General features: G+C 45.7%; 1 protein-coding gene across 1 annotated transcript in view; it reads left to right on the forward strand.

Moving 5' to 3' along the window:
- The window catches only part of LOC149343137 (basigin-like), a 39,631-nt gene extending 22,364 nt beyond the window's left edge, over positions 1–17,267 (forward strand). Inside the window, exons 4-9 of the mRNA XM_089545662.1 lie at positions 10,112–10,235; positions 10,966–11,129; positions 12,103–12,216; positions 12,785–12,958; positions 14,321–14,456; positions 16,080–17,267. Of these exons, the coding sequence (XP_089401788.1) occupies positions 10,112–10,235; positions 10,966–11,129; positions 12,103–12,216; positions 12,785–12,958; positions 14,321–14,456; positions 16,080–16,131 (764 nt within the window). The 3' untranslated portion in view covers positions 16,132–17,267. The remainder of the gene's footprint in view (positions 1–10,111; positions 10,236–10,965; positions 11,130–12,102; positions 12,217–12,784; positions 12,959–14,320; positions 14,457–16,079) is intronic.
- The last annotated feature ends 3,840 nt before the right edge of the window (positions 17,268–21,107 follow it).

The following is a 21,107-nucleotide window of genomic DNA, read 5'->3' on the forward strand; positions in this document are numbered from 1 at the left end:
GGTCACTTACTGTCCAGTAAAAAAGGCCGTAACCAAGCAGCTAGATAAGCTCACGTATTTCGTCAGCCTTCTCGCAAAACGGTGAACAGTGCGGCATCGCTTTTATCATTGAGTACGCGTTAAGCCTAAAGTTATCACTGCGTGTCATCCCGTGCACTGTGGCTGCGCTAGGTTTCCGCCGTCGCACGGTCGTTCGGTTTCAAGGGGTATATCAACAAGCTCTCCGCTTCATTTTTATCGCGTGGCATGGGATATCGACGGCGTTCCGCTGTTTCCGGCGAACGTTGAGCGCACATGCGGCTTCCGCAGTTGCCATATCTGCCTCGGCGCATGTGGCCAGTGACGGCAGTCTGTGCAGCTGTAGCTGCTTGCGTGTCTGGGTGGATGACAAAAAAAAAAGTATGTCAAAAATTGGCTTGAGGTTGAGTGCGTGGTTTTGTGGATGGGGGAGTCGTTCGTAGTCGCGACTTTTGCATGCGCGATGCCTTGTACCCGTTCAGAAAATTCTGTCATTGCGGAATTCGTTATGTTTGCTCACGTCAGGGACCCTCTTGCATGTATACTGCAGTTGCCTGAGCAAGTTTTCGGAACACGTATGCAGTAGCTAGGGAGGCTCAGTTTGATTACTCGCAGCCTTAACATGCAGCCAGCAGTCGAAAAGTTGGCTTCATGGTGATGCCCAAGGGACGCGATGCATTTCGTGGACGTCCATGCTTCGAATGCAGGCTGTCAAAAAGTTCACCTTCCTCGACTTTACGTATACCGAAAATATATTTAATTTAGCTACTTGAACTTACCAGTCAGAAAAGTGCGTTCCGTGCTTTCACGCGACAACAGTAGTGCCATTCAGCACAACCCAGGCGTCGGCGTGTGAGAGCTAACAAAGGACTGAAGCCGCCACCTTCCAGGATCACCACCCTCCACCCCGCTCCCAACCCCACTTCCTCCCATCACCTATGTGCACCCTACAGAAGCCTCCACCAAGCCCCTAATAGCAGCCCCATTACCCGCCTACCTGCATCCTTCAGAAGCCCCTGCAGCAACGGAACGAAAAACCTCCAAGCTCAAGGAACCTGTACACACCAGAAGCCCATAAGAAAAGCCCACCAGAAACCCACACACACCTTTACTCTCCACCCACGTCTACCCTCCAGAAGACCTCCACCCATCTTCACGTTCTAAAAGCCCCCCCCCCCAAAAAAAAAAAAAAACATTCAGAGGGCCCTTACTACTGCTTACGTGCTGTTAAGGCAAAATCATTAGTGTGTTATCGTGAGCATTCAATCTCGACGCAGGTTGCGCAGTGAGAAATAAAACGAAGACGCGCCTCCGAACGCTGATGCCACAAGCACTGAATCCACAAAGGTCCGAGTGAAACCCTCATGCACTCGGTTCGAACACCTGTCTCGAGCTAGCCTCCAACCTAAGAGACGTATGCTATACGCAACGAGAAATCGTGTGACACCACCCGCAACGGTGTACGAAAAACGGGTGCCCAGAATTTTGGTCACAAAATCAAAATTTTGAGAAAACTGCCAATACACTGAGGTCAGCTAGTGTGGGTGAATATAGACGAACGACATGTATATGACTGTCTGAAATGGCGGTACTCGGCTTGATGTGTGCGTCTTACGGCCGCTTGATGACGTCACCCTATTTTTTTTCTTGACATCGCTGGGATTTTCTATACCATCAGCGAGTACACACATTAACATACTAACACACTAGCACACACAGCCGGCTTTTCTCGTGATGGGACTAGTAATGCTTTCGTATTAAAATTGGCGGAGAAATCAAATCCAAAGGTGTGATTGAAAGGCGATCAATGTTAAGCGAAAAGCAGAATAAGCTTCCTGTTGTCTCTGCTTCACTACATAAGTACTTCCGAATGATCGTCCGCAAATTTTCTGGTTCACTCAATTAAAGCTCGCTTATTTGCGAGATAGTTTAATGTGTACCCATCTGCTTCCGGCACGGCTCATTTTTTCAGGGTGATTTACCGCCATCGGCGTCGCAGTGGCGAAGGGGAGGCGCCGATTTCAGCCTCGAGCGTTTAAGCAATTGGCCGGTCTTTGCGTGCCCCCTCGGCGCCTTGCGTGCATTTTTTTCTTTAGTTTTATCGTGTTTATTTGCTGCAATCCCGTCGTGGCTGATGTGAGCGACACGCTGTCGGGAATGCATTGCTTCATGGCCTCGCAACAGTGACGTCATCGCTTGCGGCTCATTGACATGTGCCGGAGCGATTGACTTCCTCTACAATATCGGGTCATGCTTCACATCAAACAAAGCCGCATGCCTCTGGGTTTGCGTCTCATTGATGACGTCAGAGTTAAGTGGCGCGTATTTTCTTCATCTGAGCACGTCGTTTTAGTGTCTACGGAGGAAGAGAAATTAGATCGTATACCAGTTTCCAATAAATCGAGTGTTGAGCCCAACTCTCTTAGTGCAAGTTGATTAGAAAGACAGAATCGGGCTATGACCACTACAAAGACTAATTAGTAAGTAGTACACGCACGTAGTAACACAGTACCGTACAGCATAAACGCGCTGTGTTGTTACTGCATTGGTTTAAGAAGGAACCAGAACACTCATATACCCTGAATGGCGAGAAATATGGTTGGTTGGTTTATGGGGTTTAACGTCCCAAAGCGACTAAGGCTATGAGAGACGCCGTAGTGGAGGGCTCCGGAAATTTAGACCACCTGGGGTTCGTGCACTGACATCGCACAGTACACGGGCCTCGAATTTCTCCTCCAAAGAAATTCAACCGCCGCGGCCGGGATCGAACCCGCGTCTTTCGGGACAGCAGCCGAGCACCATAGTCACTGAGCCACCGCGGCGGCCGAGTAATATGGGGTGGCTGAATTACCGCATGGTGCGTCACTGTGTACGCACGGGTAAACATCAATGTGCCTTTTTTTCCCCTCTAGCCCCTGTATACCGGTTTTTTTCTCAAGCATCAGCTGCAGAAAGCAATGAAAACGAGAGAAAAATTGTAGCTTGCAGTCATTCTTCCTTCAATAATATTTTACCTCGGGCTAGTTTATTGACCTGCGGCAGCAACACTCTTCTGTGCATGTGGTGTAGAATGCCTGTGTACACCTCCCCTGCTTATTTCCGGCTAAAAGTCACGCCTTCACTTGTGTTACTTGTAGTTAAGAAAGTTCCAAGCTGTCATTACAGCAGTTTCGTCGTTCTGACTTGCGTAGTCTGATCATTTACTACACATGCTTGCCGGACAGCGGGGTCATGAATTCCAAACGCCTATATGCAGCCCTCTATGCGATAAACTTCAAGCGCTTGTAGCTGTCATTTATATTCCATTTCCGCCGGTTTATTATTGCGTCAGCTACGCTCACCTGCAAAATTTCACCCACCCTATTTCTCGTAGCCCTTTCACAGTGCACGTGTTATAAATTGATAAGCCTGAAAATGACGATGACAAAAAGCGGTGGTTTCCCGCGCACGGATATATATATATATATATATATATATATATATATTCCCATAGTCACGGCGCTGCTTGCTTCCTTCAACTACCTTTGCTTCTTGGCTGGTACGCCTTTAACCGCTGCTTTCCAGTACGCTTTTTTCTTTTTCAGTTAGCCAGCTCAGAAAAGGAAACATTCTTGCGCAAATCGCCAGCCCCACGTGTCTCTCGATCAGCGAGAGCGTTAGTTTGCAAGAACACCGTTTCCAGCAGAAAGTGCATATATATCCGCGTTGTCGCCGGGTGTGCCTGAGCGCCCGTGCCAATCGCCGTGACTCAGGGACAAAGAGCAGCCGTTTTGACGCTAGTAGACACCGCCCGCCGCACTCGCTCCGCAGCTGGCCCTCAGCCAGCACGTTTGCGCCGCCGCCTTGGCCTAAGGGGTCCGCCGGCCTCGCCAATCCACGGCCGTAAACATATACAGACACTGATTCCACTCACACTAGCAGTGAAACCACTGCAGTGATTTGCAACGCGTTACTTTAGTTTCACTTTTTTAGTTTGTAAAAACTCCGCCAGGGCACTTTTGCGTTCGATAAGAAGCGCTGCTTACCACAAAGCAGCGGCGCTACCTCTAACAGTGGTTCTTTGAGTTTACAAGTAGCGCCCCTCTTTTGTATTGAGTTCACTAGCGGCGGCAATGTTTGAAACTAAATCTGAGTTCGCCATCTTCCGTACAGAAGAAAAGCATGAATACATCGCTGCTCGCTACGCTCGCCACGCGGCGCCACCAGTAGCAGGAGGGAGGCAGTACGACAGGCAGTGCGGCAACGAGTACCTCTACGGCGGTAGTCGACGGACGGAGACAGCTGATAATCCGGTCGGTTTGGCCCGCTCTGTGGGTGACTCGAACTCAGCCGTTCGGGTCCGGTTTGGCGGTCGTCGCGACGCCACAGCTACTAACGAGCGCCCCACCGCCAGCCATCAGGCTCGTCCACCGGAGCCAACATGGGACCCCACACGTTAGCGGTTGCTCTGCTCCTTTTCGTCACTCGCACAGGTACGGCGGTAGCTTCCATGGTGCTTTCGCTCCTTGCGTTGCAGTTTCATTTGGCGGCTAGCGCACTCTGCATGGTGCAGCCTGACTGGCATTTAACAAGTTTTTGTGTATACATCCGATTTCCGTCGTCGAACTCGGGAAGACGGCAAGCACTTCAGCTAGATAAACGCCCATTGCCCTTGCAAATGTGTTTACTCATAGGTGGTCGCGTAAAGTGTTGAACTGAAGCAGGGTACAAAGTGAACGCGATTTTAGTACAGGATCCCTACTCTTCAGGAAAATTAACCGCTTGCCGACTTGTTCTCCGAAACGACGGTTCCCTTGGCGACGCGTGAAAAGGCCTCGGTGTGAATGCGCCAAGGTCTGAAGGACGAGCGAGGCATGACTGCGATCGAAACGGCCTGCTGGAGACGGAAGCAAGTAATTTCTCTGCGACGTGAAGTCAGATATGAAATCCATTACCCGTTTCCTCGGCTGATTTCGTCACGCCTGTAGGGAACTTTTTATTGCGCATGGCGTTGAATGATTGCGGCGAAGCCAACTCAGCAGGCACTGCGCGAACAGATTAGAAACTATCGTGCTTCGATTCTTTCCGTCAGAATTCGATCTTTTTTGTTCTTTATTTTCGCGGTGCTGTTCATTGATGTTGCTCGCCTGTAACTTGGCGATGAAGAAGACAGTGCAAATAGCAGGTACTGATTGCAGCTCGTGCAAAGACGGAGAGATTGGCGTCGCCGGTTGTTGAGTCAAGTGCGCACCTTACAGATAACATGCACTTGTGCTTATCATCACTGACCTCGCTAGACGGGGTAAACGCATTATTCTAGCGGTAGAAAAGAGAGCGAAGTAGCGGCCCTGACACGAACAGCAGAGGCGGCGCCTCACACGACGATAGCTTACGAAGCCGCGCGTGTACGGACAACCGAACCGAGTTGAACGATCGAAGTTTAATGCACATAGCAACCAGTATAGAAAGAAAAAAAAATGGCCTGGTGTCGAACTACGTCACTGTTAAAGATCCATCCGCGCCGGGGAAAGAGAGAGAGAGAAAAAAAAAAGAATGCCGCCGTACGGTTTGTGAAAGGCCGTGCGCAATGCGAAAGTCCTCGAAACGAAAAACAGCAACAGCTGGGCGTGCGTCAACCTGCTGCGGCGGATGCACACGCCAGTGCGCAGCTTGTGCGTCCTGGTGGATCGTGAATTCCTTGATAATACATGACTGATGAGGGGCATTACCGCCGCCATTGTTAACGTTGTGGTGGGGTTTATAGTGTTCATGGTGTAAGTACCAGCTGGTGCCGGTTTTGGGCGTCTCACACCTCTAGCGTAGGTACTGCTCTTGAACTAATTCAAAACGAAATGTTTTGTTTCGTGTTCGGAATAAGCGAGTTAAATTGACATTGGTCTTCTCCATTGGTAAAAGTATGGAATCAGAAGCCGTTTCTACAGGTGAAATAAACTTGTCTAAAACGTGTAGTGCATTTATTGCCAAGCTGGGCTCTTATTCGGGCTTAATTGTTTCTTTTTTCTAGCAAGTGCCTTGTATTTTATGCTGCATTGCTGAACAGGCTGCATTCCACAGTTTTTAATGTAGGATTTGTACTTCAGAAGCACTTCGATGCTTTGGGCATATACTGACCCACAGTTGGTATGGAGTGTTTAAGTCTGTTTGGTAACCTAAGACTGTTGCACACTACTTTCCACGTGTGCCATTTGTAGCAATTTCTCTCTATCTTGGTTGCAGTATTGGTTAGGTTTCGTTGGGTAAAAAGCAAAGCGTCAAGCTATCTGCAGCCATAAACCTTTGTTGCTGAGATGACTGATAAGCGCGTCAAGGGGCTTGAACTGGCTATGTCTAGATAGCACCAGCTTATTCTGCTCTTCCACACGTGTTTCCAAGAAGTGCAATAAACGGTGCAGTTGTTTTTCTTTTATGTTACATTTTTTTTCTTCATGACCAAGCAACGAAAAAGCCATGTGACAGCTGTTGTAAAAAGTGGCCTAGTATATAAAACGGGAGTCTTACAAACTTGAGTTCACCGAAGTACATTAAAGGAATTTAGATACGGAATATTTCCTTGCGCATTTTCTTTAAAGTTATGTGTTAGATGTTAGTATACGTGGATCACCCCGTTGTATTCGCCTACAATCGCTAAATTTGAATTTCTTCTTAATGCTGTTTTGGTTCCATCAACTGAACAATGGCTGAGACTTGTAGTTTGTGTTTAGGCCGCATGAGGAGTTAAAGAAGCATCAATATAAGCGGTAATATCTAGTTCGTTGTCATTTTATCTCTTGAGGTGGATTGGCTTAAGCGTTGTAGTTAATTAAAATTATGTATCAGTCATTATATTGTAGTTTTTTCATGCACCACACGACCTAAACATCAGCTTCACATCATAGTCATCGTTCAGGTGATGGAATTGGAACTGACACGGCATCAAAAAGAACTCCAATTATAAATTATATTTAGCGGTTGGAAGTGAATACCTCGCGGTGATCCATGTATTTGAATTTCTAATGCATCATTTGAAAGAAGAAAACACAATTAAAATTAGGTGCCTATAGTCCTTTAAAGAGAACTGAGTCTTCTGCAAGACAGTACCTTGTGGAGTTTGGAAATTGTTAGACAAGAAAAGGAAAAAGAGGGGCTCGTTATGACATAGATGGCAGGGGCTAACAGTTACCGAAAGCAAGGGGCATAGGGGATTTTTTTTTTTTTTCAATTTGTGTTGTTCATCGGTGGGAGATTAACAACAGGGTAATTGTTCTAAAGATAATTGATTATAAAGCAGAAGAAAAAACAACCATATGCTGCCTATGGGACACGAACCCACGACCTCCAGTTATTACATTATCACATGTCATCCTAAAATATGTGCTTGAAATGTGTGCTCCCATTCTCAAGCTTCAGAACATGTTCCTACTACGTACTATGGCATCAATTGTCGTAGGCTGTTTGGGGGAGGGGATGCTTTCTTCCAATCAGTTCTGGAACTATTCGGCTTTGAGTCAGTTCATGGTCGTATGGCGAAAATAACTTCACCTATTCACTTAGCCGTAGCTGTGTATTGTAGTTTCCCTCCTAGATTGTCAGAACATGTAGAATATCAAACCAACCTCTTGTTGTGCAATGCTAATGCATACTTGTTGTGCCAGAACGTTGGATCTTAGCTCATAAATGAAATTTAGTGTGCATAGGTTGCGATGCATTACACACTGGATTCCAAAGCCAAACGTGGCCAGCGATGAAAGTTACGGAACCCTTTACTCATGCACGCCAATTTGTGCCTCGGGAGGGGCTGCACAGAGTGTAGCGTGCCCTTGCCTCCTCCTCTCTTCAGGAGCTAGTGAAGTGCCTCAGTCCAATGGTGGCGAGCCTCCGATGGCCACCACAGTGGTTCGGGAGCGAGGCAAGTTTGCCATCACATGCAAGGTGCCCATGACTCATGTGCCTCTGTGGCTGAAGGACGGCGTGCCCGTAGCGCAGAGCCAGGGCTACCATCTGGAGCAGGAGTACCCCTTCCCCGTCAGCAATGGCTCTGTCAGCCACATCTTCATGCGGCTGTCAGTTGAGAGGGCCCACCTCTCCCACGCGGGACACTACAAGTGCAGCAGCTTCAGCCCCCATGCTCACCGAATCGTTGTGGTCGCTGGTAAGGCCCCACAGGCTGTCACGGTGGCTGTCACAAGGGACAGGGAGGAAGTGTTCAATACCTTAAGAAGATCAGTATCACTTTTCTTTCTGGAGTAAGCTCACTTGGAGCGTGCATAGAAGTTTACAGCGAATAATCACTCTCATTCTCATCTTCTGGCCCATTTAGAAATATCATTTGTTGAAATCCTCTACTTTCTAAGTGCTATAATGTAATGTAATCTAGGCTTCAGGCTCTACCCAGGCACTAATTTATCTTAAATCTGACTGCTTTCAATTTGTTACGGTGCTTCTTGCAGTTAGAATAGAAGCAAGTGCTGTAGCCAAAGCAGGTGGTTGCTGTCATGCACTACATTTATGCTAATTATTCTAGTCATGTTTATTGCTTGCTTGTTTTAAAGTGAGGGACAGCCTTTTTGTTATTTGTTACTTTTTGCTGTAGACTTGCAGAGGAATGCCTAATTAGTGAGAGTCAAGTGACAACCCTGTGACAGAGTCCTGGTGGGTAATGTGGGAGAGTGCGCCCCCCTCAGCCCATTTCCTCAGCATGCAGTCCATCCCGTGCCCCGCTGGTGTCCCTGTTACAGTGTGCCCACCTCAACCGTTCTCCCTTCCCAGTCTCTATTGGGCATGGGTGCCTTCTGTGTTCACCTCACGCACGTCACTGTGTCCAGTGCCTCCCTAATTCCTTTCTTTTCCATCCTCTCATTCCTTCATTTCTTTCTGTTTGTCATCAGTCTCTCTTTGTCTTCTCTTCGGGTGATGGTGTCTACGCAGATCTCTCTCTGCGATGGTGAAGTGAAGCGAAATAAAAGTAATAAAAAAAATATATCTGGTTGATTAGGGGCATGGTGTGACTGCAGCAGGAAAGTTCAATGACAGCAGTTGTTTGGAATGGGGCAGACACAAACAAACTGCACGAGCTCGTCTGCAGGGGTACCTACTCTTCTGCTCTCCTGCCTGACTGTGGCTCTGTCCCTCCCCGCAGCTCCTGTTGCCTCCTGCTCTCCTGCCAGGGATTCCCGTCTCTGGCATTGCATGACTCCAAGCCAGCTGCAGGCTTCTGTTCGTTTTTGCCTTGTTTGCCGCCTTCCTGCGTTGAGCTGCTCGCCTGGGGCCCACCCTCCCCTGTTGAGGAAATGTGCATGAGGGGTGCGCTGTTACAGTCTTACCGGTGCACCACAACGATTGGGAGGGGGGGGGGGGGGGGGGAATGCTGGGGCCTTGTTTTGTTTTTTCTCTTGTGGTGGCCCCTTCTTCCCCTACCCCTCATCCGCTGGCTCAATGGGGGTCGGGTCTGTTAACCTGCGTCCCGTTGCCTTTTTTCAGCGTGCACCCACGGGCGAAAGTGGCATAGGGCCCGCGCCCCTTCCAGCCTGCACTCGGCATACTGCACTGAGAGCCTGCCCGTAGTTGTTTACTCCCGTTTGTTGGGTTGGCCAGCCTTGGTTGTCGGCATGCTTCGTGCTCACCGGGCCGCACTTCAGTTTGCTGGTTTATTGCTTTGTCTTTTATTTTTCTGTTTATAATTTACGTACTTCTTATTGTGGCATTATTTTTGTTGTTGTTATTGTTGTCATTGCCCCTTCAGCAGCACTGCAGTTTCTATGTTTTTATCGGCCACTTCAACAGCCTTGGCTGCTGGCAGCCTCTTGGGTGCAGTCACATTGAGCATGGGGCCCATACCTCGGAGAGGACACTGCCAGGGATATTTGCCGAGTATTCTGTTTTGTTTTGTTTTTTTTTTCTTGTGCCCCTGCAGTTTCTTACTGTGCCGTTAATGTTGAGAGTGCCCCCCCTCCATTACCATTCCACCTAATTTGCTCATATCTCTCATGACGTATGTAAGGACTGCCATGCTTGCAGTATTAGGAATGAAAGCTGTGTGTCTGCAAGCCCCCAAAGATGTGGCATCTTTGTGCCAGCAGCTGCCTTTGTGACCTAATCTGTTTTGCTCTTTCTGCAGACAGCGCAATCCAGACCAGTGAGGAAATTCCAGGGAAAGGCGTCATCTTTGACCCCAAGTCTGAAAAAAAATTAACTTTGACATGCAACCATACTGATGACCCCGGCAGTGAAATTCATCATTGGTAAGAATGAGTTGTACGCTGCCAGTCTGTTATTGTGTGCCATTAGATGGGATGCATGGACATCTTTAATGTGTGCACCGAGCCCAACTTGTGGTCACTTTTTAACAGTGCAGGCCACCTGAAAAGAACCTTGATGATACGAATCTCACTGGGTCATGAAAAATTTTCTTCTCAGAAATTCGTATCATCCATAATAAACAAAATTCCTATGCAGAAGCACAGGCAATACATTTGCGCAGATCTAGTTACGGCTGACCGAATTTATTTACTGCCGCGCTATTGCTTCCTGGTCGCGGTGCACACCGCGCACCATCACTCACTCGTAACCTTGGCAACCTATTAGAGTCCTGCAGTGCCCAAAGGCGTTATTGCAGGAGGGGGGATTATAAGTAACATTTGGTGGTAAGGCCGAAAGGACGAGTAAATTACTGTAGAATAAGAAACACTATGACATATGTAATAATGGAGAATGGAAAACGTGCACCGAAGGAGGACAACTGCATGCCACAAATACAATGACGCAAAAGTAACTTTTGACCAACCCTGTGGATATTGTGTGCGTAATGTCTGAAAGGGTGGAGAGCATCTTGCATTTGCACATTGCTTTTACTGACACATTTCTAAATGAAAGCTGGTTTATTGACATTAGCACGTGTTGATGAAAAGCCAGTGTTGTAAATTTTGGGGCGTTTAAGCGTTCCAGATTACGATGGCCGGTATTTTTCTGCAGGTTGAAGGATGGGAAAGAAGTGCCGCAAGGGCAGGAAGAAGAAAAAAAATACGTAACCAACACTGATAAAAACACTCTTGAGGTCCATGATTTGGGCTATGGTGACGCTGGAAAGTATACATGCGTCTTTCGCAACGGCGAGAATGCAACTATTGTTGTGCAGAGTAAGTGAATTTCAGTTTTGTTTGCACAGTTGCATTTCCTAGCTCTCAGTCAGGCTTGTTTGAATGGGACCAATTACAACTCAAAGTTGGCACCCTGTGTATGCAAAAAATTGCAACTCTTAAAACTGCAAGTTGTATCAGGCTAGGACAGTCAGCAGCGGGAAGTTTTTCTTTTTGTGCGTAATATGTGTGTAGGGGGGAGGGGAGGGATAGGTTGCAGTTGATGCTCTCTCTGGAAATTTGCACCCAAGAACATCTGCGATTTTAAAGTTTCATTTTGGGATGCTCCTTGTATCGACAGCTGACACACTGTGCGTATCAAAATGTGTAGGCTGTGTTAGGTTTTCGTCACTTCCAGTGTTTGTCGTGAAGGGCTGCTAGAGCAGGAAAAGTCTTTCGGTATTTAAAACATTCTGGTGCTTTTTAAACAAGATTAGGTTGCCCATACACTGCAGCTCTTAAACATTGGTGTGCAACCACTTAGAAAATACATGCTTTGTGGGGCCTTTTCGGTAGAAACATAAATGTTGCTAGTCACTCATTGTAGCTGAATGCGAGGAGGAAGATTCTCGTTCATAATAGGTGATGTTCAAGTTCAGTTCCGGCCCAGTTGTGCCTTCCTGCTGTTTATTTATATATTGTTCATTTTTGTCTTGATTATATAGGTTTAATAATAATAGCTTGAATAGTACCTATGCTGAAGTCTTGGGGTCAGTAATGGTTTTGTTTTTCTCATACTGAGCTGCTTCAAATCTCTCTGCCCTCAATCTTGCTCATAAACTTCCTCTCTTCGAAAGTAAGTTATCAGATGCTGTGCAGTGCTGCAGAATATCGTTGTTGTTTCCTAGAAGGGTTCACAGTGGTCGTACCTTTTCTTTACATCCCAATTTATTATGTAGGGATATTGCTTCATGTGCTGGGTAACTGTTTGTTGCTGAGGTCGTAATGTTGAGCTTTGCCCTTTCCTTTCTAGCCAATGTATCCATTGACATGGCTGAAATTTCGAAGAACCAGGTGGAAGGAGACCCACTTACGTTGCAATGCAGGGCGTATGGCGTTCCAACACCAGTGGTCACCTGGTTCAAAGGTAAGAGAATATTTTTTTACGCATGCGGGAACCCAGTGAGAAAGGGGTTATGTCAGCTTTTGCCTACAAACTACATAGCGCCTAGAATTTTTATTATGTTCGCGAGCAGAGTACATATCTATCTTATGTCGCAGAGAGCTAGGGTTCTTTTTATGTCAGCTGGTCCGAACACTTTTCTCAAAGAATTTGTTTTTTGTCCCTCTTCGAGAGTAATCATTAAAGGTAAGGGCAAAGCCTGCCTGTGCAAAGCATTGGCTTAGTGCTTCATTCTGGCAGATATTGCTTTTAGCATTTTTTTTTCTCATTAAACTGTACTGCAGTACCTGATAATGAGGTGAAAATCTTTCCCAGCTCAACTGGGTTATGGAACAATTCCCAGCTGGTTCCAGTTGGAACCAACTGGGTTCCAGTTGGTTCCAACTGGAACCAGCTGGGAATTGTTCCATAAACCAGTTGAGCTGGGAAAGATTTTCACCTGTTTCAAATTTCATTGCTTGCTCTTTTTTTCTGCTGGTTTTGTCTACTTTTCTCATTGAAATAAAACCGAACAATCTCGTTTCCTTTGCAGATGATGAGCCTCTGAACAGTTCAGATCCACGCATCAGTCTGGAGCCACTCAACAATGTCACTGATGCAAAACTGGTGATTCAAAACCTGAACTTTGATGACAGGGCCCAGTATACCTGTGTCGCCAGCAACGGCATCAGCAATGAGACCATGACCGTGTTGGTCCGAGTCAAGGGTAAGCATGTTGTTTCAGTGCTTGCAACTTTAGCTGCATGATTTGCGGCCAACCAAGTTTTGCTTTTTTTTTAAGAAAAATTGCCTTCATGCTGGCAACCGTACTGTGTTCAAAGATTGGGCTGGTAAAGAAAGTGATAAGTAGGGCCCAGAAATTTAGGCATTTGCCTAAACATGCCTATAAATGCCTAAACGGGGAATTTTTGCACTTGCCTGCCTTTTTGTCATTTTCTAGGAAATACTGCCTATTTAACCGCACTTTATGCCTATAAATGCCTAAATCCGACACTTCGGTCCTCGGTGCAGTTTTTAAATTTTGATACATCTGTCTATGCACGGTGAAAGGCACAAGCCGATGCACACACAAAAGGCGCGGGTCTCGCCGAACGTTTTTTTAGAATTGTAACTTGAACGTAGTGTAACGGAGTGTTTATCTCGAAGTGTAGCAAGAGGCGAGTTTGGAAAGAGACCTGACATACAGTAGTGTAAACTTCTCAACATTGACAGAAAGGATGACAAAGTTGGAAAAGGCTGGACTCTCAATAGATGAATCGTTGAAGGTAGTGGCAGAGGTACCTGCAGAACTTCGGGGACTGGAAAGAAAGGGCGCTACTGCTTCTACGGAGATGCAACAATTGGCACAAAAAAATGGATGCCTAAAAACAATTTCCCAAATCAGAGACTTTCTGCGTGGAGACGATACGGCCACATCACCTGAGGGCCTAAGCCTTTATCAACTCTCATGTTTTTGGTTCGCGCCACTAAGTTCATGTGATGTCAAAAGAAGCCTTTTAGTACAAAGCTATGCTTAGCGAAAACCGAAGGGGCTTCAAGTTCGAAAACCTGAGAATGCGCTTTATTTCTTCAGTCGAGGACTGCGTACTCGCCATGCTTGATTTACAAATCTTTTACTCATGAATAAAGAGTATTATTCAAAGCGCCTATTTTTGCTTTATAGCGCCTATTTCAATATTTTTTTAGAGCCTAGATGCCTGCCTATTTCAGGGTTCTTTAGTGCCTAAATTTCCGGGCCCTAGTGATAAGTTCCAATGCCTCGGGGCTCATTGAAGCAATGGGTCGAGGTTAGGGCTGGGTTGGCTAGCCGGAACTTCTGCATGCAGTGCACCTGCTAACATCACTGCAGTGCAGACATGGCCTATCACACATCCCAGGTTCTTATTGTGACCTACAGATTTTGACGTGCAACTCACATGGCGCCATTCTAAACTAAGAACCCTGGAGCTTGTTCTAGCTCTGAAACGTGTTTTAGCATGGTTGGCCATGCAGCCTTGTTAAGAGCTGCCCGGCAATTTCTATTTCTTGGCATTGGCTTATGTCCTTCACCGTTGCCTTTTCTGTACAGACAAGCTGGCTGCCTTGTGGCCCTTCCTGGGTATCTGTGTCGAGGTGGCCATCTTGTGCGCCATCATCTTCATTTACGAGAAGAAGCGTGTCAAGCCCGACTTTGAGGAGTCGGATACTGACCAGAACCCCGAAAAGTAAGTGCTGTCCGAGTGTTCTTTAGTGGAACCGATCTGCATACACATAAATGACTCTTTTGATGCCTGGGCCCCGTGTATCTTGCCAGGAATAGGCACCGGCACGGGGCATGTACTCCCCGCCGTTTGTCCGTACCACCTTAGACTGCATATAGGACAACCCCTAAACTTTGGATGCCTGTTTTCCTGAAGAAAGGTCGACTCATACACAGCGGTACTTAAAGTAATGAGATATGGCAGTATATTAACCCTCTAGCAATGGCACACCACTCAAAGAAACAGTGCAGGCCAGTGTTGAGCACGGTGAATGATTACGTCGTTGAATGATTACGTCGTAGGACAAGCACAGGCATGCATTTAGGCGGTCTGCAAGCTGTAGCATAGGCTGGTTTTTGTGCTGACAGTACTGGGGCTGTGGGACTGTGGCGCTCTGCAAATCAAGCACCAGCATCATTCTGCGGTGCTGCCTCACGGCTTCGAGTGTCCGTCGCTTCGCCGGTTTACAGCAAAATTGGAATCGGCCATTCCTACATAGCACCCCGAATTAACCGAGCCACTGCAGGCCATTGCTTCGATTTATTAGGTCAAATTTGCATTGGAAATCATGGGACCACAGAAATTCAAATTATCCGGGACGTCGAATTAACTGGGCGCAAATTATCGAGGTCTTACTGTAGCTAGTTGCAGCAGTTTATTGTCCTGCATGCTCAGTGCTGTACCTTTGTCTGTGTGTGTTGCTGCTTTCCACCAGATATTCGTACAGTGTGCTTATGTTGTTTCGAACTATTCGAAGGGTGGGTTTATTGGGACTGACACTTTAGTTCCATTAACATTAAAGGTGCACTGAAGAGGAATCTGAACTTGTCTTTTTGCCGCGGGAACTCGATCTACACGTTCCTAGTATTCTTAGAAACTGCGACTTATTGCCCTGTGTGGCCAATTTCCCTAATTAAAGCGAATTAACGTCCGGCTCCCGCCCTTTTTTTTTAATTCTGCCTCGTACGGTGGGCGGAGTCGACCAACGCGTGGAGTGCCTGTCACCCAGTCCCGTGGCGGCTTGCCGCTCTGCCATCGGCGGAGTAATACGTAGTAGTCCGTAGTAGCAAATAGTCCACGTGTATTTTTATTTCTGCGGGCTTATTTTGCGGCTATATTATCTGCAAATGAAACTATTTATTCATGGAAAGCTAAAAAACAAAATAAAGTGAAAGCAAAGCCTCCACGGAGCTGGATAAAAGGAACTTCACGCGTTGGTCGACTCCGACCATCGTACGAGGCAGAATTCAAAAGAAAGGGCGGGAGCCGCACGTTAATTCGATTTAATTAGGGAAATCGGCCATACAGGGCAATAAGTTGCAGCTTCTAAGAATGCTAGGAACGTGTCGATCGAGTTCCCGCGGCAAAAAGACAAGTTCAGAATCCTCTTCAGTGCACCTTTAAGTTAGTATTAAGCAGAGTTCTGTTAATTCGTACTCCACATATTGACAAATTTTCCGTCCTCTTCAAGCTCGAAATGTTGACTGTTAAATGCCCTGCTGCTGCACAAAGTGCAGGGAAGCAGTGGGGGAAAATGTGTGTACCCAGTCATCAAATGCTCTGCTGTTTTTCTTCTTGTGTTCACAGCAAAAACCTGTCGGATCAGAAGGAAGGCCAGGACATACGGCAAAGGAAGTGAACAGCAGCCAGCACGAGACAACTGCGGGATGGCGCAAGCAAGGCCGTCGGCCGGCTTTTCCTCTCTTCTGCCAGTGCCCTCCCCTGCCTCATTCCTCCTCCGTGGTTGCTGCTGTGGCCATTTCTGTCTTCTAGTTCCCCAACTAAGTGCAAATGCTCCCTGCGTCAGAGTTGCGGGACTTTGCTGAGAAAAAGCGGCTGACAGTCGTCAATAGAGAGGTAGCCTGTACACTGCTGCAACAGCATTGACAGAAGCTTCCACCGTCAAAACCATAAGCGATGGCATTGCCACCCTTTCTTGAAGCCCTGCTTACATCTCCTCTAGTGTGCGAGGCAATACCTTTGCTTGAGTTGGCAGGCTTCATCCCACACGAAGAAAGTTCTCCGTTCATCATGGCAGCATCGGAACCTAGCAGCCTTGGCCTTTGTCCTGTCTGGCTATGCAATTCCTGAACCTGTGGTCTCGTATTAAATTTCCCGTAAGAATTGCTAATACACTTAATTCCTGTCTGTGGAGTACACAGCAGAGTTGTCTACAACCTGGTACGAAAGAATGATACGTGTGCATTTAAAATGCCACGCATTCAGCGACCTATTTGCATTTGTGTGCATATCTGTCATGCTCTTCAAACTGTCGTAGCAGTTCTTTCCACTTGCATCGCAAGCAGAGCAGTTCTTTCCACTTGCATCGCAAGCAGCGTACCAAGTGTTGGTGAGGAGTAGTCGCTCCGAGTCACTGGCCCACCCAGTCATGTGGGGGTTTTAAGGTAGTTTATTTAGCAGCTGTTTTTATTTTTTTTTGTTGGGCAGCGTCTTTAGTGACTTCCACTTTGCTTTCATGCTCTTTTGAGAAAAACGAAGCCATTGTTAAGGTGTTTGGAACACTGGGCTGCTATGTAGTTTATTCATACTAATCAAGGCAAGGCTTTCTCTCTGCATTTTTTTTTTGTTCATTTTCACAGCACATGGATAAGTGTTTTGTAGAGCATATAATAGAGCTACATATAACATAAGCAACTGTTTTTGCTGTATATATTATCCACAGTGCCCATTTCTGTACATTATATAGTTCTCTGGAAGAAGTGCAATTATCTTTGTTATGTAAAGGCACATTTGAATAAAAATGTTTCAATAAAATAGTTGCCTACTGGTTTGCTCGTGGAGTCTGGGCACTGGACGTGTTGCAGGCAAGCACTGGTAGTAGCTGTGCTAATCAACAGTTCCAGGTGACAGTTCACTAGGTTAAAGAGTCACTGAGGAGCAATTTAAGTTTGGCCTGTATTGATAGATGACTGCACTTATACGACAGAGACCACTGTTGCCAAAAGTGGGGCTTTTGTAAGCTTAAAAAAAATAAATTCGGCAGAGACAAGACAGCGTACATGTGGGAATGTGTCAGCATTACTGTCCCTGGGTGCATTGACACCTACATGCACATACACATGTATTATTTTTATTTATTTATTTAAACACACTGCAGGCCCTTTTCAGCCCCTGCAGGAGTGTTTACATTGCATCATTGATCAAACAGAGTAAAAACAAATTCAAAAATAGATGTTCTCTGACCCAAACACAAAAAGAGTAGGAGAGAATTAAACAGAAAAGTCAATTTTTTCGATATTATCAAGAAATAGTTCCACGGACGTACACTTCACCGCATCTTCAGGCAATTTATTTCAATATGATACAGCATCTGGTAACAGGGAGTACTTGTGGATATTTACACGGCTGACTGGTTGACGAAGTGTTTTACTATGGTTTGTTCTAGACGAGTGTTTGAATGGCGGGTGTAAGTATTGTGAATTGGCTATTTTGAAGTGGCCGTGAAGAAGTTGGAACAAAAACTTTAATCTTGAAATTCTTCTCTGTGGCAGGCTTTGTAAATAAGACTGAATTATTAGACTGGTAGCACTAGTTTGGCGTGATTACTTTGAATAGACAACCCTCACTGCTAGTTTTTGGATGGGTTCCTTAATTTGTTGATTAAATTTCTTTGATGGGGGCTCCAGACTATATCCGCATATTCTAAGGTAGGTCTTAGAAAAGTTTTATAGGCATTGAGTTTAATATGGACCAGCGTGTTACGGAGCTTTCTCCTCAATGTAATTTACCTTCAGCTTTAGAACAAATGGATTTGATGTAGGGCTGCCAACGCAGGTTAGATGTTAGGATGAGTCCCAGATACTTCACCTGATCATATTTTTTAACCTGTGTGTCACCAAGTGTGTATGTAAAACTTATAGGCTGCTTCTTATTAGTGAATGTGATGCTTTTGGTCTTATCTGCGTTAAGTTTCATTCCCCAGGTTATACACCAAGCGTGGATTGATTCTAGTGAATTGTTAAGGAGAATTGGATCGTCTGATTTTTTTACAGCTATATATACGACACAATCGTCTGGAAAAAGGCGAAGCTGGATCGATGAACTAACACAGGAATGAATATCATTTATATAAATGAGGAACAAAAGAGGCACAAAAACTGATCCCTGGGGTACACTCGAATACACATCCAGGTTCTGCGAAACGTATTCACCTATTTTAACACATTGTTTTCTGTTCTGCAAATAGCAGGAAATCCATGACACAATGTTGCGATCAGTGCCAAAAGACAGTAATTTTGTTATAAGCTCATCGTGAGGAACAACATCAAACGCTTTAGAGAAGTCTAAGAATATAGCATCTATCTGGTTGACTTCATTAATTGTGTTAGCGATGTCATGAGTAATTTCAGCAAGCTGCTTTACTGTTGAAAGCCCTGTTCTAAAACCATGTTGTTTTCCATAAATGAGATTATTTTCTAGATATGAGATTATGGCTTTAAAAGTAATGTGTTCCATCATTTTACAACTAGTGCTTGTTAACGATATCGGACGATAATTGTTCAGTTCAGTTTTAGAACCCGATTTGTGTGTAGGAATTATTTTGGCACAGCGCCAGTCATCTGGAATTACGAGTGTTTGTAAAGGTGTTGTGTAAATTTTATGCAGGTATTTAGACATCCAGTCAGCGTATCGGGCTAAAAATGTGTTTGAGATAGAATCAGGACCCGGAGATTTTTTTGTGTCAAGTGTTTGTAAAAGAGAAAGGATTCCAGCTTCACTAATGATTAGTTTTGTCATGGGTTCCTTGATTGTGTATGCGGGTAGAGAAGCGTGAGAGGCTGTTCTGGTGAAAACGGACTTAAAAAACTTATTGAATTCATTTGCAATATCATCAGGTTTACTTACGTATGACACCACCCAGAATGCTGTACGACGAACAGTTAATTGCACCACATTTTGATAAGAAAATCTGGAAAGGCATGCAATTGAAAGCGCATATGTCAGTTCAAATCCCAGTCGCAAGCTAGCCTCCAGTTTGACTAGCACATGTAAGCTGTATGCAACAAGAAATGACACCACCCGGAAGGCTATACGACAAACTGGTTGTGTCACAGTTTTGGGACGACTGTTGTCGGGAAAACTGGCTCCACATGGAGGTCAACCAGTGGCAGATGAGCAACAGGTATGGGATTGTTTGAAGTGACAGTGCTCGGCTCGCTGTGTGCGCCATACGGCTGCTTGATGACGTCGCCCTTTTTTATTGCCATCGCTCGGATTTTCTGTACCATCTGCAAGTACACGCACGCCGCCGGCTTTTCTCTTAATGGGACTAGTAATGCTTTCGTATTAAAATGACTGATGATTTAGCATGGTTAAGCCAAATGCGAATTAGTTGCGCTAGCACTTTGGTTTCAGTTTGAGGCTCAGTTTTCGAGATCAAGCAGGCTTCAAAGATCGGCGAAATCGGTGATTGGGGGGCCTTAGGGCTGACATGATAGTGTCAATGGGCTAAGGCCCATATATACGGAATCGGTCATTCTCTACTTTACATTCACGGACCTCTGGTAGTCCTCGTACCACTCCTGGCGCAGTCCTGCAGCGGTTAATTAAACGATGTGTCACTGCCCTGCAATGCTAAGTGCTGCCACCGGTGGGGCTTGTGAGGCCCAAGTTGCTCTGACCGAGCAACATCTCGCGGCAAGTCATTAATTGAACTGCCTCCTGCAACAGTGGGCAGTTTGCTCACAATCCTATGGCCAGGTTTTACCAATTTTTACTGAGAACAGTTACTGAATAGAGTTGTCCTTAGTGTCCCTTTGAGGTTAGCATGAATTGCACACCTCACAGCGGTTACTGTCGTTCTTATCTGTTTGTCTTTGAGCTAGGTAAGAATAGGTGACCCAACAATGAGCAAGGGGCATGAAATCGTGAACTGGACACCGGATGGCTTTTGAAGTATGAGGTCTATAAAAAAAAAAAACCATAGCATTTCTTTTGTTCTCTTCACAGTAGAGTGGCAGCCTAAGGCAATGACTTCTCAATCCCTTTCAATATGCTCACCTTGGGAGCTTGCACATCCAGTTATCCTGTCACTTCTTGGAGAGCTCTGCAAAGCTTAGTTTTTGAGTAGCTGTTAGCTCTTGTGTCGCGATTTATTTCTTTGTGTAAAATCTATTGCCTTTCAAATGAAACCTCCACTTTTGAAATAATGGGAAGCTACGCCGAGATATATCTAGAGTTGTATTTCAGACTGGTTCTCTTCGAAATTCTTTTGCTTCCTTGCGAGTGATCTTTGATACAAAAGTCAGTTGATTTCGTTACTTGTTTAGCATGTTATGATGTTATTTGTCTAAGGTACCAATAGTAAAAAGCAAAAGAGTTAATTAAAGAAGGAAATAGTTAGAAATTACAACTGCTGGGCTAAAAGGGTGTTGTCAGTGTTGAAGAATGATCTCTGCCCAAAAATCCTCGCGCGAGACATGGTGAATGGCCATGCACATCGAGCTACAGCAGCATACTAGATGCAATACTAACAATGCTGTTAAGGAAGAAGGATTGTGTTCAAGGTTGTAAACTTTCATTGTGCCCCGTTAGTAATGGCCTACGGAACCGAGGAAAAGTAATCTCCCACTCTCCCTCTGTTTCCCTTTCCAT

The sequence above is a fragment of the Amblyomma mixtum genome, chromosome 5 (genome assembly GCF_055824585.1).
Source record: "Amblyomma mixtum isolate Tamu chromosome 5, ASM5582458v1, whole genome shotgun sequence".
Lineage (NCBI taxonomy): Eukaryota > Metazoa > Arthropoda > Arachnida > Ixodida > Ixodidae > Amblyomma > Amblyomma mixtum.